This window comes from Chlorocebus sabaeus, chromosome 10 (assembly GCF_047675955.1).
Source record: "Chlorocebus sabaeus isolate Y175 chromosome 10, mChlSab1.0.hap1, whole genome shotgun sequence".
NCBI lineage: Eukaryota > Metazoa > Chordata > Mammalia > Primates > Cercopithecidae > Chlorocebus > Chlorocebus sabaeus.
The window spans coordinates 94,252,578-94,266,714 of NC_132913.1; the positions used below are offsets into that span (position 1 = coordinate 94,252,578).

Below are 14,137 nucleotides of genomic sequence, written 5' to 3' on the forward strand. Positions count from 1 at the left end.
CCTCCGTAACTCCTAGTCACCAGTTCCTTGGCCTCATGGAAACTCCTAAGTTATCAACCTGTCTGAAGCGACCCCTGTCTATCAGCCGCCCTGTCTAGTTCAAATCTATGGTTCATTTCTTCAAACCACTTTCTGGTTGATGTCTTAAATTATCTCTCCCCACTATCCTTTTAGGAAATGAGCCTGATAAAAGCCCCTCATCTTGGATGAACTTAATTACTTGCCTTTTCTGTAGCTGGGTCCTACCTGCTAGGCACCACTACAGAAACATGGTAGAACCAAGCACAGGGCACCTTTAAAATTCATCGTCACCAGCTTTAATTGGCCCTCAACCCTGCGTGGAGATCCCTTTGTTTCCCTTATCAGCATTCTCTTCTGTTCTCCACAATTACTATTCCAAACTTTTTCCTCTTCCTGCAAATCTTTTCCTTCTCCCCAACATTCTTCTGTATTATCAGAACACAACAAACAACTTTGCTTTCTACTTTACAAAAACCAATCCAAACAAAACAAAACGGCATTAGTTTGGAAAACCTCCAACCTCCTCCATCACATCTACATGCCTGTCTGCTTTTGGACTCATCCTTTCCTCCTTTCTTCACTTCAATGGAAGAGGAGTTCCACCTCCTGTCTAATCTAATCCCACCACTTATGCTCTGAATCCCACCCTCATCTGCCTTCTCAGGAACCTTGCTTAATTATCCTTTCTTTCTAGAGTCTTGTATCTGTTTCCGATAGTCCCTTTCTGTCATATTTAAATATACTCATTACGTTCCTCCTGTCCTAAGAGACAAAAAACTCATCTCCCCCTCTAGCTATTGCCTTTCATATGTCCTTTTTGATCAAACTATCTTGAAAGAGTTCTCTATACTTGCCATCCTCAGTTCTTCACTTCCATTTATTTCTCACCCACTGCAATGTAGCAGACCCCACAATTCTCTTGAAGGTCACCGAGGACTTCCATGCCACTAAATCCAACAGATACTTTCCGATCCTTTTCTTGTTGACCCTTGGCAGCATCTGCCACTACTGCCCCCTTCCAACCTTTTGAAACACCTGCTATAGTGGGGGCATTCTTCAGGTTCTCCTACTTCTCTGGTTACTCCTTTCTATCCTTTGTAGTTTTCCATTCCTTCAACCCATTAAAAGGTATCATTCTGAGAAGCATCATGTCTTTATATCTTACATATTCTTTTTGGCCAATCTGCTTCATTCCCTTGGCTTCAAGTAGCAATCTATATTTCCAGCTTAGATCTATCTCCTTATCTAGATGCCTACACCCTCCTGTATTTTCCCATCTCCTTCAAAATGTCTCATACACACTCAGATGGTCTATGATGTATTTTTTCACCATTCCCGTACTAAATTTACTTAGTCGCTTATATTTTTTATGTTCATTTCCCTAATTATCTAAGAGTAGTAAGAGTATCTAGAGTATTAAGCCTACTCTTCCACTTTTTTGTTTTTTTCAGTGACTCCTAATCTCTGTAATTATTCAAACATCTGCTTGGGAACAATGTTTAACTCATTTTTCTCCCTTATCTCTACTCCTCCACTCAATCAGACATCCAGTTCTATAGATTCTGCCTCCCTAATATCTCTCCAATCCATTCACTTCTCTCTATCTCCATTGTTTGCCACTCTAGGCGAGGTCACCATCAACTCCCTCCTGGACTATAGCACTATTCTCCTAACTGGTCTCTTGGCATCCAGACTTTTTCCCCCACACTACAGTTATAACATTCAGATAAAATTCAAATTTGATTAGGCCCTCCTCCCCTTCCAAAAACATTTCATGTACTCTGAATAAAGTCTAAACTACTGAATGTGACTCAAAAGAATCTACATTACCTAACTCTAGCCTCACCTTATGACATTCTCTTCCTTGTACTATTTGCTTCAGTCCTAATAAACTTATTTCAATTTTATGCTTATTTTATATTCTCAATTATCACCAAACCAGTTCTCCTTGCTGTAACCCCACTCCCAGTTACCCATGCCTAAATTGCTCCCCTCCTTTCTACCTCTTCTCTGTTGGGTAATTCATTATCATCTTTCAGGTATCTGCTTAAAATCTCTCCCTCTGGGAAGCCCTTACCTGATTAAGTAAGGTCCCCTGCTATCGTTCCTATAGAACCCTGCCTTGCCAATGTCATACATGCAACATTCTCTGTAAGTGTGTTTTCCACTGACTTCCCACCATACGGTTAGTCAGTGTTCAAAAACATTCTTCTGGGCCAGGTGTGGTGGCGCGTGCCTGTAATCTTGGCACTTTGGGAGGTCAAGGTGGGCAAATCGCTTGAGTGTAGGAGTTCAAGACCAGCGTGGGCAACATGACAAAATGTCTACAAAAATACAAAAATTAGCTGGGCATGCTGGTGCATGCCTGTAGTCCCAGCTACTTGGGAGGCTGAGGTGGGAGGATCACTTGAGCCCAGGAGGTCAAAGCTGCAGTGAGCCATGATTGTGCCATTGCAGTCCAGCCTGGGTGACAAAGTGAGACCCTGTATCAAAAACAAACAAACAAAACAAAACAAAACCTTCTGCGGATGGTAGATGTCAATTGTGTTCAATGTATCAAAGAGATAAAATAAGTAAAAGACCAAACAGCTTCTATAAAACTCAGTGGTGACTTTGGTGACAGCAGTTTCTGTCAGGAAGCAGAAGTAGAAGCCTTCTTCCAAGATTGACTGGAAGGCATAACTGGAGATGGAAGAGCACTCTACTCTTTTAAGAAACTTTATGAGGAGAGGAGGCAGGTACCATGGATTGCTGTAATAAAAGCCTTCTCAGTTGAGTCCTTGCTGTCAACCAGCACTTTCAATCATTCTCTCCATTGCTGCCAAGACAGGTTTCCTAAAATGCAAACTCATTAAGACTACTCTCCTGCTTAAAATTTTTCTATAATTCCTCATTGCTTTCAGGATATAGTTCAAACACCTTTGCTTGATGTACACGAAATGCAAGGACCTGGCTCCCGCTCCTGTTGTAGCCCCTGGTCCTGTCACGCTCCACATATCCAGATCTTCTGTTAGGCCAGGAGGCTTCCAGCCTCTCTGCTTTTATCTGGAATAGCCTCCTCAGCTCACACCTTCACAACTCAGCTCCTACGTTCCCCAGCCAGTTCCTTGTGTCCACCTCTCCCTCATCCCCCAAACCCAGATTAGGAGTCTACTCTCCCAGAGGCCTGTGCAGGTCTCCTTCATTGCATTAATCACACCGTATCAAAAGTACATGTTCTGTGCCCCATGAGATTGAAAGCTCCTCGAAGGCAGGGATATGTTTCCCTGCATTGCATCCCCAGTGTCCCACAGTGCTTGGCGCACCGTGACGGGCCAGTAAATAACTTTGAATAAATCCACAGCAACGCATGGAGCTGTACGTATAGAGGCTGCCACGCCAAGTGGCCATGGGAGGTGAGCTGTTGTCGGCGTTTTGAGCAATCTGCGGGCGGACGCGGGGATTACTCACCCGCAATGACGAATTTGGCCATGGTCGAGAGAGACTCAGAGGCAGGGACCGCGGCTTCGCGGTTTCCTGGCAACCACGCAGCCAAGGGCAAGGCGCAGGCGCACTACGAAGTCTGGAGTCCAGCAGAAGTTAGGTGTTTATAAAGTTAGGACTTGAATGAGTTACCTTGCGATACACGATCAAACATCGCCCTTATAAGCTCTGTGGTATCGCCGATCCTCCTAGTCATTCTCTTCTGCAAGCTTTCTTCTAAGTATGTCCTTCAGCTACAGCCGCGAACGTACGCTTTTTGACCTTTGAGGGAATCCGTAAGATCTCGTGAGACGCGCAGCTTCTCGGGGACGCTGTCATGGCCGCTCCTGTACGTAGCCACGGGGTTGTACTCTAAGGTGAGTGGAGGACGAGCATGGGCTGAGCGGCTGCCCGTATCACATCCTAGACTTTTTACTTGGCGGAGAAAGATCTCAGGAGTTGTCCCGAAATTAAGTTTAAAGGAGGTGGGTTAATGCTGGGCGGTCCAGCTGCAGAAGGAAAGGCTCTTGAAGTTGGTTCTGGGGTCTGGTGAGGCTGGCTGGTTGTACAAGATCTTGGTCCTGAGCGCAGGCCACATGCAGACATCGCTTTCGTTTTCTGCTGCTTCTACTGAGCCGTTCTACCTGCTCAAGTCCCTATCCTTGATAATCTGGGTTCGGCCGTTGCTAAATCGTCATGTTGAAAATGATCTATCGGCCGGTCGCGGTGACTCACGCCTGTAATCCCAGCACTTTGGGAGGCCGAGGCGGGTGGATCACCTGAGGTCAGGGGTTCAGGACCAGCCTGACCAACATGGTGAAACTCCGTCTGTACAAAAAATACAAAAATTAGCCGGACGTGGTGGCACACGCCTGTAATCCCAACTTACTTGGGAGGCTGAGACAGGAGAATTGCTTGAACCTGGGAGGTGCAGGTTGCAGTGAGCCAAGATCGCGCCACTGCACTCCAGCCTGGGCAACAGAGCAAGACTCTGTCTCAAAAAAAAAAAAAAGAAAAGAAAGAAAAAGAAAAAAGAAAATGATCTATCAATGTTGATCCCGTAATTTTCACTGAGGACATTTCCATAACAATGCCACAAAAATCTCTCCTATAGAGAAAGCTTTATGGAACGCTTTTACACCAGAAAAATCTCATTAATACAGTGACTACTTCCAAAGTGAGCTGGCTTCTTTGAAACTGGACACATTGTGGTAGATGGGAGGGAGCCCATTTTGATAAAAATACTTTTACCGTTTTATGTAAATCTTTAATGACCCCATAGGTTCCACATTTTCTCTTCTGTTAAATGCATTTCATATCTTTAAGTAAAAGTTTTGTTTTAATTTTTATTCTTTTAATTACTTCTTCCCCTACAGGAAAAACCACAGCACGTGTTCTTTTTCACTAGTAGAAGCGACGTTGGTTTCATATTGACAACATTAAAGCCGTTTGGAAGTGTTTCAGTGGAGAGCAAAATGAATAACAAAGCAGGCTCCTTTTTATGGAACCTTAGACAATTCAGTACATTAGTTCCAACAAGCAGAACTATGAGGCTGTATCCTTTGGGACTTTGCAAACCAAAAATAGTTCATTCAAACTGGAACATTTTAAATAACTCTCATAACAGAATGCGATCAACTGATATCTTTAGATATCTCTTTCAGGATGCGTTCATTTTAAAATCAGATGTTGGCTTTCAAACAAAGGGCATAAGCACTCTAACCACCCTTAGAATTGACAGACTGCTTTATGCTAAAAGACTGTTTTTTGACTCAAAGCATTCTCTTGTCTCTGTTGATAAATTTAATGGTGAATTGAAGAAAGTAAACCTTCATCATGAAGTCCCCAGTGAAGATGTTCTTACCAAGGAAACAAAACCAAACCGTATCAGCAGTAGAAAACTGTCTGAGGAATGTAATTCGCTGAGTGATGTGTTAGATGCATTTACAAAAGCGCCTACATTTCCTAGTAGCAACTATTTCACAGCAATGTGGACAATTGCCAAAAGACTGTCTGATGACCAGAAGCGCTTTGAAAAACGACTGATGTTTAGCCACCCTGCATTTAATCAGCTCTGTGAACATATGATGAGAGAAGCCAAGATCATACAGTATAAGTACCTACTGTTCAGTCTTTACGCCATAGTGAAGCTTGGAATCCCTCAGAACACTCTTTTGGTACAGACTTTGCTGAGGGTGACCCAGGTAAAATAAAAAGGAGATTTCATGCATTTACTTGGTTTAGAATATTTTGAAAGAATGAAGGGAAATAGATATGTAGCCTCCTTAAAAGAGACTATCGAATGGTAGTTTCCTTTATATTTATTTCTGCACATATATTATATGATTTAGAGGCCTTAAGTTAGCTAGTTATTTTCTTCCTTTTGCTATGGAAATTTATGAAAGCCTTCCCCATTTACCATCCCCAGGGTTGAGTAGTGGTGAAGAAACTAAAATGAGGAGAGATGCAAGATATACAAAGAAAGCCTGGGTAGTTGAAGAAGGAGAGAAGGGAAGGGGAAAGGAGAATTTAGTCCATGGTAGAATTGGGATTCAGGCCCAGTAGATGATGCCCAGACTGATAAGCAGAATGATAGTGAAGAGGATGGTATTTCAAGTAGAGAGGATTGCATGCCCTATGATTCCCAGAGGAAAAGTTTGGCGAATTTGAAGAGCTGAAAGTAGTTTGGTGTAGCTGAAGCACAGAATGATGGAGTTGTATGTTTGTAGGGGTGGGAACAAGTTTTGTACATGGTGATCAGAGGCGAGGAGTGAGGGGCAAGAGGTTTGGGGCAGAACAAGAGGCTAGAAAAATAGGAACCAAATCATAAAGAGCCTCTTACGGCTAGCTAAGGAGTATGCATTCATCCTGTAGGCAATGGGAGTCCATTGAAGAATTTTAAGCAATGGGTTGACGTGCTCAAATTTGTATTTTAGATCACTGAGTAAGTGGAAAATGGATTGGAAGAAGGTTGAAATTGGATGGAGGGAGCCATTTTTAGTCTAAAGCAGGAATGCCAGTGTCCTGTTTAATGTCACTGAAATGGTGCCAAATGTAAGGAAGGAAGGATTAGCTTGTTAATCATTTATGTTTTAAGAGTACACTGCTGACTTATAAACTCAATGTTAATGAAGTAATTTTTTAGCCAGGTGTGGTGGCTCATGCCTGTAATCCCAGCACTTTGGGATTACAGCCAAGGCAGGAGGATCTCTTGAGCCCAGGAGTTTGAGACCAGCCTGGGCAAAATAGGGAGACTCCATCTCTACAAAAAATACAAAAATTAGCTGGGTGTGATGTACTCGCCTGTGGTCCCAGCTACTTTGGAGGCTGAGGTGGGAGTATCGCTTGAGCCTGGGAGGTGGAAGTTGCCATGAGCCATGATTGGGTGACAGAACCAGACCCTGTCTGAAAATAATAATAATAATTTTTTAAAAGACAGGAATTTCTTGGGGATAATCTGGCATATATCCTATCTTGCTATAGAATTCAAGAATTGGGTTCATAGCTATGGGAAAGTTTTTAACTTTTTACATTACTGTGATTTCCATATGTCCTCAAGGACTAACTAATTTTTATTTAGTATGTATGTGTGTGTATTTGTTTAGACCACAGAATATCCCTGTTTATTTGTAGGCTGTATATTAGTTCCTATGTAGTTATTTAAAAGTGACTATAATAAATCACCTTACCTGGTCAGTGATACTCTTACTAGATTTTGGACAGATAATTCGCATCGGGGTGACATCTTTGTTGGTGAGGTATGAGTAGTAGGTTTTTGTAGTCAAAACATCTGTATGGATGATGGTGTCTCACTGACCTGTTGGAATAATGTAAAAACATTTTAGAGGTGAAAGGACAGTGTGCCATCAGTGAATTTGCCCTTCAGACACATAGACAAGTGGTCTTTTCTTTCATAGTAGATATTGATGGAATGCTGTAAAATTGTTAAGGAAACCCTTTCATAGGAAAGAAACCTTTTTTTTTCTTCTAACGATAACCATTTCTTATTACCTGGTTCTGACTTAAGACTCTGTGATTTGTTGGTTATGTAATGTTAGCAAAAGAACATCTCTCTCTTCAGGCTAAGTTTCCTCAGATGTGATCTTTTGTGAGGTGTATAGACTAGTTGTGATTAAACTGTACAGTACTACTAGTTAAGCTGTGTTGTTACTATTCACTTTCCAAATTATGCCCACTATTATTTCTGGAATCAAACTTAGTACCCTAAGTAAAGGGACCTGAAAGAAGAATCCGTGGGGTATAAGCTTCCCTTGAGACCCAGATAGCGGTGGTAGAATGTGGTGGTAGAGATGTGAATTAGAAGATTCACAACTAAAGTTTCAGCTTGATACCCAGGAAAGGATCTAGGGAAATTGTAAGAGCACAACCATTTAAGGATCTTTAGAGACGGGCTAGTTACCTGCTGTACCTCAGTAGTTCTTATATTCCTGCACTTTAACTGTTTTTGCCTTTGTGATGACCTTGAGTTACAAGAAGAGGTAACAATAATGTTTAATAAAAGTTGTTTCAGAAGTAGTGGAATATAATAAATATCAAATGTGTTTTCAGTGATAATGGTGAAGGTAAAAAAGTGTTGATGCATAAAAGGATGTGTATCAGTTAGCTGGAAAATTCAGTAAGTATGACTTTTTGTTTCCCAAAGATGCTGTTTATTGTGGACTGACTGTAAGAATTGTTGGTTTGATACTCAATCCTTTTATTCAGTACATCAGTTCAGGGGTTTTGCTTGGGTGAGATAGTTTACTATGGGCTCATCACCTGTAGTGTTTTTGAAATTATATTTCAATAGGAACGTATCAATGAGTGTGATGAGATATGCCTTTCAGTTTTGTCAAGTGTTTTGGAGGTAATGGAGCCATGCAAGAATGTTCATGTTCTACAAATGGGATTCAGGTGAGAACTCTCTTACGCTTTCTGCACGTGGTTTTCTTTGTTCCTCTTATATCTGGAATAAAAAATGGAGATGAAAACTAAACTGCTTTCTTGAGGGGAGAAGTTGGGAAGGCTTTGTTGGTAGTTAACAGTCTTTCGTGCCTTATTAAGCCTAAAACCCTGACTCTGGATGACATAAGGCTGGAAATACTTCTTTTAGGGTCCATGATAACAAAGATGTGAGTAACATTGAAATCTAAATTAATTTATTTTAAAACATAGTACTGATGTGGGGTAGGAGAGAATTGATATGTATATTTAATTCAGATAGTAGTTATTCGGGGACTGTGTGAGGGTTGACACTGGCCCAGCTTGAAAAGGAATTTTTAAAATTGATTGAAATGATCTAATGTCATAGATTAGTGAGAGTAACACTTAATTCCCTTTTACATTGACTATGCTTAGGATATGTTACTATAATCTCCTGACATAATTTGTTCATTAGTAAAGAGAGCACAACAATGTGAGAGAAAATAGCGCTATTAATAGATTGGTTCTCGATCTTTAACTACTTACACTGTCTCAGGCAGGTAGATCATTTCTCTGGGCTTCATAATCCTTGCCTGTAAGAAGGGGCTGGACCAAATAAAATTTTAAGATTTTTCTTCTGCTTTGAAGATTCTATGATTTTAATATTTATTGTGTTTGATAACAGAATACTAGTTGATCAGCAAGTTTGGAAAATAGAAGATGTCTTCACATTACAAGTTGTGATGAAGTGCATTGGTAAAGATGCACCGATTGCTCTTAAGAGGAAACTGGAGGTAAACACGTGAATTTTCTCTAGTGGATGAGATTTGAAAAAATTATTTCTTATAACCTTTTATTACCGCCTGAAGTCAATTTTCTAGGGGGGCATTGCTGGGCTTTTAGGTTTAGCTTCGCTAAAGTGAATGAATCGAAGTACCCTTATATTTATTTATCTGTATATATACGTGTATATTTATCTATTTGTCTGGGTCATATTACCCAAACTTCATCCTTTTTATTTAAAAATAAAAGTTTAGGCTAGACATGGTGGCTCACACCTGTAATCCCAGCACTTTGAGATGTCAAGGGCAGGGAGATCTCTTGATCCCAGGAGTTTGAGACCAGCCTGGGTAACTGAGCAAGACCCTGTCTTTGCAAAAAAAAAAAAAAAAATCAAAGATTTAGCCAGGCATGGCGGTGCATGCCTGTAGTCCCAGCTACATGGGAGGCCGAGGCAGGAGGATCACTTGAGCCTGGGAGGTTGAGGCTCCAACCTGGGTGACAGCACAAGACCCTATCTCAATAAAAGTAAAAGTTTAATTTATTTTGCCACACATAGTAAATTAAATTAAAGTTTGTTTTTCTTTAGATGAAAGCCTTGAGGGAATTAGACAGATTTTCTCTTCTGAATAGCCAGCGCATTTTTGAGGTACTAGCTGCCATGAATCACCGATCTCTTGTACTCCTGAATGAATGCAGTAAGGTGGTCCTAGGTAAGGGAAATTTTTCTTTCATCATTTGTAACACCTGAGCTGCTGTTTTAGACTATTTTTGTTTTAAAAACTTTACTTTTATATGGAAAAAAGAATAAAGCATGTTGTATTCAAAACAATCTGGTAATTTTTGTTTATTTAACTCATTCTTCAAGATAATATCCATGGGTGTCCTTCAAAAATAATAATCAACATATTGCAGTCCTGCAAAGACCTCCAATACTATAATTTAGATCTCTTCAATGGACTCGCAGATTATGTGGCTGCAACTTTCGACATCTGGAAGTTGAAAAAAGTGAGTACGTTAACAATTTAGAATCAGCCTCACAAACTTTTAAAACACATACTAATTCATTTAGCATTTTAAGTATTTCTCTTTCACCTTTATAGTAGTTAAGATACCAAAATATTCCAATGCTCTATTGACTTTTGAAAACTTTGCTCCTTATTCTTGTCTGGGGGCTACTTGCTAATATGAATGGTCCCCAACTTAGGATGGCTTGACTTAATATTTTTTGACTTTCTGATGTTGCAAAAGCAATACGCATTCAGTAGAAACCATACTTTGAATTTTGATGTTTTCCTGGGTTAGTGATATGTTGTATTATACTCTCTTTTCATGCTGGGCAGTGGCAGCAAGTCGCAGCTCCCAATCAGCTGCACAATCGTGAGGATAAACAAGGCATGTTGTATTCAATAAATTACATGAGATACTCAACACTTTTATTATAATATAGGCTTTTTGTTAACTCATTTTGCCCAACTATAGGTGAATGTAAGTGTTCTAAGCATGTTTAAGGTAGGCTAGGCTAAGCTATGATGCTCAGTAAGTTGGATGTATTAAATGCATTTTGACTTAAAATATTTTCAGTTTATGGTGAGTTTATTGGGATATACCCCACCATAAGTCAAGGACCATCTGTATACTATTCTATCTTTTGGTCATCTTTCTATTTGAAACAAAAATTTGCTCTTCTATTTGGTTTTAAAGGGTTGTATGGGCCAGGCACGGTGGCTCACGCCTGTAATCCCAGCATTTTGGGAGGCCGAGGCGGGTGGATCACTTGAGGTCAGGAGTTCAAGACCAGCCTGGCCAACATGGCAAAACCCCATCTCTACTAAAAATACAAAAATTAGCTGGGCATGGTGGCGTGTCCCTGTCATCCTAGCTACTAGGGGGGCTGAGGCAGGAGGACCACTTGAACCTGGGGAGGTTGCAGTGAGCTGAGATTGCGCCACTGCACTCCAGCCTGGGCAACAAAGATCAAAACTCCGTCTCAGAAAAAAAAAGAAAAAAGAAAAAAGGGTTGTATGGTACTTTTGTTAGATATTTAGCATCATTTCCATGTTTATACTTTGTTCTTGTTAGATTTTGAATAATAAAGATGGGTGACGTGACAGGCTTATGGTTTTTGAAGAATAAAATGTCACTACTTAATGATCACATCCATTGTTTTATCCAGAGTAAAAGCCTTTAAAATCAGGAGCTCTGTTAAGAATATAAACATTTAATGAAGCAGCTGGTAAAAACTTCTTTTTCAATGAAATAGGTGATAACTGTTAGATCTCTAGGTTCAGTTTATTTTGGAGAGTAAGATAAATACTGAGTTTACTGTGGAAATTGGTTATGGAAAGATTGAGAAGGAAATTAGAGGTGAACTTCAAAGTTTATTTTAATCATAATGTTTCAGTTCCATTTTCACTTATAGATATTAATGTTAAATATAGAAATTTTGGGGTTATATCATACATGTTAGAATCTAGGAAGTATTTAAGTTTGGAAATGCGAGGAGTTCAAGATTGAGTTGGTCATTTTGAAAACCTTCAGAAAAGGCATATTTAAAAGTAATTTTCAGATCTGTTGTATGAAAAGCATGTAGGAAAAGATTTATTTTTAAATCAGATGGAAATATAGAAATCATTGTATGCCCAGCTTCTCAGCTTATAAAAAGATTGCTTATTAACTTGGTACCCAATTCAAGAATTAATAGAACAGATTTTGTGAGGGAAAGATAATTGTTCCTTTTCAGGGAGATATTCTGTTTCAGGATATATTCTGTTGATCAGGACAGTTGAATTGCTGCTTAGATTTTTTGAGATCTAAAAAATTACTATTAGCATACTGTAATTACTAAAGAGTTTTCCCTCAATTTTCTCTTTTTAAGATTCTTTTTATCCTCATTTTATTTGAAAACCTTGGCTTTCGACATGTTGGTTTAATGGACCTGTTTATGAAGAGAATAGTAGAAGATCCTGAATCCCTAAACATGAAAAACATTCTATCTATTCTTCATACTTATTCTTCTCTCAATCATGTCTACAAATGCCAGAACAAAGAGTATGTACTTGGTTTTTTTTTACCTTTTTTATTGCCGTATAACGTATAGAAAAGGTTATAAATCATAAGCTTAATGAATTATTACAAGTGAACACACCCCTAGTCATCATCCATGCCAATAAATAAAACATAGTGTTCCTTACTCATTTATGAAGTTAAACAAAATTTTATTTTATATTTGCTGTCCTTTGTCTTGTTTGTTTCTTTGTTCTTTATAATATATGAGTTAATTTATCATGGAAGTTTTCATTTCAAACCCTCCCAGCTTATCCTCTCAGCTCCTGAGTTCATAGTTCAGTTTAATTTTATTAAAAAATTGAAAAATCTGTCTTTTAAAATTTTTGATTTTTTTATTATGGTAAGAACATTTAGTAAATTTTAAAGTGTACGGTACGATATTGCTGACTTTATTATTAACAATATAGATAATGATATTGTACAGTGGATCTCTAGAACTTAATCATCTTGCATAGCTGAAACTTTATACCTGTTAAATAGCAACTCCCCTATTTCCCCCTTTCCTCACCCTTGACAACCAACATTATAATCTCTGTTTCTGTGACTGACCTTTTTAGATACTTTATATAAGCAGAGTCATGTGGTATTTGTCCTTCTATGACTAGCCTATTTCAGTTAGCATAATGCCCATCAAGTTGATCCATGTTGTAGCATATGGCAGGATTTTCTTCTAAGGCTGAATAATATTCCATTATATGTATATATCACATTTTCTTTATCCATTCATCTGTTGATGGACGTTTAGGTTGTTTCCCTATCTTGGCTATTGCAGACAATGCTGCAGTTAACATGGGAGTGCAGATGTCTCTTTGAGAGTCTTATTTCAATTCTTATGAATTGAAATATATCCACAAGTGAAATCCCTGGGTCATACAGGGATTCTGCTTTTACCAAGGGTTCTACTTTTACCAAATGCTTTTTTTTTTTTAGCATCAGTTGAAATGATCATATGGTTTTTATCCTTTATTCTGTTGATATGATGTATCATATTGATTGATTTGCATATGTTGAACCATCCTTGCATCCCAGGGATAAATCCCACTTGGTCATAATGAATAATCTTTCTAATGTATTATTGAATTTGGTTTGCTAGTATTTTTTTGAGGATTTTTGCATCAATCTTCATCAAAGATATTGTGCTCTAGTTTTTTGTTTGTTTGTTTGTTTGTTTATGTGTTTTTGTCTGATTTTGGTATCAGGGTAATACTGGACTTGTAGAATGAGTTTGGAAGTATTCCCTCCTTCCCTGCTTTTTGGAATAGTTTGAGTAGGATTGGTATTAGTTCTTCCTTAAATGTTTGGTAGATTTCAGCAGTGACGCAGTTGGGTCCTGGGCTTTTCTTTACTAGGTGGTAGTTCTACTTTTACATTTTTCAAGGAACCTTCATATTGTTTCCCATGCACCATTTTGTATTCCTATCAACATTGTGCAAGGGTTCCAATTTTTACACATCTTCTCCAACACTTGTTATATTTTGTTTTGTTTTGTTTTGTTTTTTTGATAATGGCCATCCTAACAGGTGTAAAGTGATATCTCATTGTGGTTTTGATTTGCATTTCCCTGATGATTGGTGATGTTGACCATGTTTTCACATACCTATTGGCCATTTGTATGTCCTTTTTGGAGAAATATTTAAGTCCTTTACCTATTTTTAAATCATATTATTATTTTTGCTATTGAGTTACAGTATGTTATAATATATAAACATACTATAAATATATATGAAATATATATATTATGGGATGCAGAAAAAGCAGTACTAATAAGAAAACTTATAGCATTAAGTTTTATATAAACTTATGGCAATAAGCATAAATATATGAGTTACAGGAGTTCCTTATATATTTTGGATAATAACTCCTTATCATATGTATGGTTTGC

At 38.7% G+C, this 14,137-nt stretch overlaps 2 protein-coding genes across 31 annotated transcripts in view; one reads left to right on the forward strand and one right to left on the reverse strand.

Annotated features, from left to right (window-relative positions):
* MDH1B (malate dehydrogenase 1B) overlaps positions 1-3,743 on the reverse strand; it is a 40,593-nt gene extending 36,850 nt beyond the window's left edge. For 19 of the 28 annotated variants that reach the window (XR_012094278.1, XR_012094275.1, XR_012094274.1 and 16 more), the window contains exon 1: positions 3,637-3,743. Coding sequence is in view for 14 of the 28 variants with exons in the window: in XM_038001666.2 (XP_037857594.2) it covers positions 3,637-3,700 (64 nt within the window). In the remaining 14 variants the exon portion in view is untranslated. Of the gene's footprint in view, positions 1-3,471 lie in introns of all 28 variants that reach the window. The other 9 variants (XR_012094277.1, XR_012094276.1, XR_012094273.1 and 6 more) reach the window with 4 other exon arrangements.
* Positions 3,713-14,137, forward strand: part of FASTKD2 (FAST kinase domains 2) — a 32,846-nt gene continuing 22,421 nt past the window's right edge. For 2 of the 3 annotated variants that reach the window (XM_073019980.1, XM_007966001.3), the window contains exons 1-7: positions 3,713-3,860; positions 4,860-5,687; positions 8,294-8,397; positions 9,092-9,200; positions 9,776-9,899; positions 10,055-10,194; positions 12,065-12,237. In XM_073019980.1, coding sequence (XP_072876081.1) covers positions 4,959-5,687; positions 8,294-8,397; positions 9,092-9,200; positions 9,776-9,899; positions 10,055-10,194; positions 12,065-12,237 — 1,379 coding nt within the window. In that variant the 5' untranslated portion in view covers positions 3,713-3,860; positions 4,860-4,958. Of the gene's footprint in view, positions 3,969-4,859; positions 5,688-8,293; positions 8,398-9,091; positions 9,201-9,775; positions 9,900-10,054; positions 10,195-12,064; positions 12,238-14,137 lie in introns of all 3 variants that reach the window. The other variant, XM_007965999.3, reaches the window with a different exon arrangement.